Source organism: Silurus meridionalis, chromosome 29 (assembly GCF_014805685.1).
Source record: "Silurus meridionalis isolate SWU-2019-XX chromosome 29, ASM1480568v1, whole genome shotgun sequence".
NCBI lineage: Eukaryota > Metazoa > Chordata > Actinopteri > Siluriformes > Siluridae > Silurus > Silurus meridionalis.
In genome coordinates, this window is record NC_060912.1 from 10,391,208 (window position 1) to 10,393,657 (window position 2,450).

At 38.4% G+C, this 2,450-nt stretch overlaps 1 protein-coding gene across 1 annotated transcript in view; it reads left to right on the top strand.

Moving 5' to 3' along the window:
* Positions 1-1,862: 1,862 nt before the first annotated feature.
* Positions 1,863-2,450, top strand: part of rtbdn (retbindin) — a 3,905-nt gene continuing 3,317 nt past the window's right edge. Inside the window, exon 1 of the mRNA XM_046844151.1 lies at positions 1,863-2,017. Coding sequence (XP_046700107.1) covers positions 1,886-2,017 — 132 coding nt within the window. The 5' untranslated portion in view covers positions 1,863-1,885. The remainder of the gene's footprint in view (positions 2,018-2,450) is intronic.

Genomic DNA, 2,450 nt, shown 5'->3' on the forward strand with positions numbered 1-2,450 from the left:
GTGAAGGTGTAGTATAGGTGTAGTGAAGGTGTAGTAAAGGTGTAGTGAAAGTTTATTGAAGGTTTAGTGAAGCTGTAGCTTCAGGGTTGGCCGACCTCTCCTCACCATGTCTAGCTTTTCTGGAAAAGTCCGCCTTGAAAATGTATTTGTAAGTTTGTCCAAAACCAAATCAATTTCTTTTCCTCCCTAAGCATAAAAGTCTAACTCTGATGTATTAATGTGCAGAGCTACACACGTGTTTTACCAGTCGAACTCGGCTGTAACAGTTTCCCTCTGACCAACCAATCAGAAGACGGAAAAATGCTGATGCTATTCCGTGTCAGCGAGCTGCCCTGTAAGGAGAATCTGAAATCTGATTGGTGTAAGATACAGACCCGTTGCTAATATAGTCTAAGGTACATCCGCCAGCAGTACTGATTCTGAAGGCTCTGGGCAGATTAGATTGACATGGGAGCACATAGAGGCTGAAATCTGATTGGACAAAAAATCAGCCGAGAGAAACGTTACAAAATGAAGAGAATAAACTGTTGGGAATAAATTAATACAATTCTGTGTAAGAAATATTAGAATTTAGTTTGTAAATGTACGTCAGTGCTTCTGATAGTGTTTAGGCCTGCAGAGAAGGCTTTGCTGGCCCTGACGGACCACCACTGTTTAATGAATTGTATGTACATTACATGGTATTTTCATGAAATGTATTGTTTATCAGGAAATTAAGTCTAGAATAATCTGGGTAAAATAGAATCAGGCCTGATACTGAGTATGTGGACATTTGAACTATGTGTAAATTGTTTATAGCATTTCAGACATGGATGCTGATAAACAGTACGTATATATTTTGTAGTTGTTGTTGTTGTTGTTGTTGTTGTTGTGCTGAAAAAAATCGACACAGATTCCAGACTGGCTGCGATTCCATTAAGCAAAATCCACTTGTTTTTGTTTCTCTGGGATTAAACTCTATAAGGGCAAATTTGTGTTTTGTCCCATAAGCAGTGTCGGAATCCTAAATCTCCTCCACTGACTACATAATTAACTCTTACATCATCCATTAGCAAGAACACGAGGTCCGGAGTTGAGTTCTGGACTCTGATTGGTCAGAAGGTTTTGGCTCATTGTTTCTATCAGCGGATCTGACGGATGTACAGGTTTATATCAGTGCACTCGTTCTTACAATGGATTTTACAGTCACGTGTGGATGTTGACAGGGAACGAGACGCCGGTGTCAAACAAGTTTTCTAACGTTTTTAGCACAGAGGAGATCTTGTTTTCAGTAAATGATAGATAGATAGATAGATAGATAGATAGATAGATAGATAGATAGACAGACAGACAGACAGACAGACAGACAGACAGACAGACAGACAGACAGACAGATAGATAGATAGATAGATAGATAGATAGATAGATAGATAGATAGATAGACCCTAATATCTCTTTATTTACCCCCATTTTAACCCTTAAAAATATTTTTATTTACCCCATATTTACCGTAACATCTATTTATTTACATTTATCTACATTCAGGATGCTTTCAGCACTGAACTAAATACTGTACTGTGTCCACTTCAGTCCAGGATTTATATAATCACTGTAGGTGTGAACATGTGGGACGTAGTTGGGTTTGTTTCAGACTTGATGTGAGTCAGCAGCACCTGGGGCAGTTCTCTCTGTAATCATCAAGGGCACTTAACTCAACAAAGGCTATGAGAGCTGTTTCCAGAATTACCAACCTACCAAAACTCTGTGTGTGTGTGTGTGTGTGTGTGTGTGTGTGTGAGTGTGTGAGCAAGAGAGAGAGAGAGAGAGAGAGAGAGAGTGTGTGTGTTTGTGTGTGTGTGTGTGTGTGTGTGTGTGTGTGTGTGTGTGTGTGTGTGTGTGTGTGTGAATGAGGGAGTGTGTTATTGTTTTTGTCCTCTACTGGGTCAGAGACACACAGACAGCTGAAAGTCCAACATCGCAGTCGCAGCAGAGGAATAAAAAAAGGAAACCTACAGTAAAACCCAAATACAGAACTCAGGTATGATATTTTACCCCAGTATCTCTCCCCCCACCCCACCCTTCTTTACCCAAACGTATCTTTATTTACCCCACCTTTTTCCCTAATATGTCTTTATTTACCAACTTTATCCAAATATCTCTATTTACCATTTTTCTTACTCTAATATCTCATGATTTGCTCCATTCTTACACTAAGAGCTCCTTATTGCCCACATCTTTACCCTCAGTTCTTTTTATTTAATCATTTTGAACCCTAATATCTCATTATTTACCCCACCTTTCTCTCATATCTCTTTATTTACCCATTTGGAACCCTAATATTTCTTTATTTACCTCACCATTATATTGATATATTTTTATTTACTTATTTATACTGTACAATGTCTTTATTTACCCCATTCCTATTCCAATATCTAGTTATTTACCCCATGTATTATCCTAACATCTCTTTA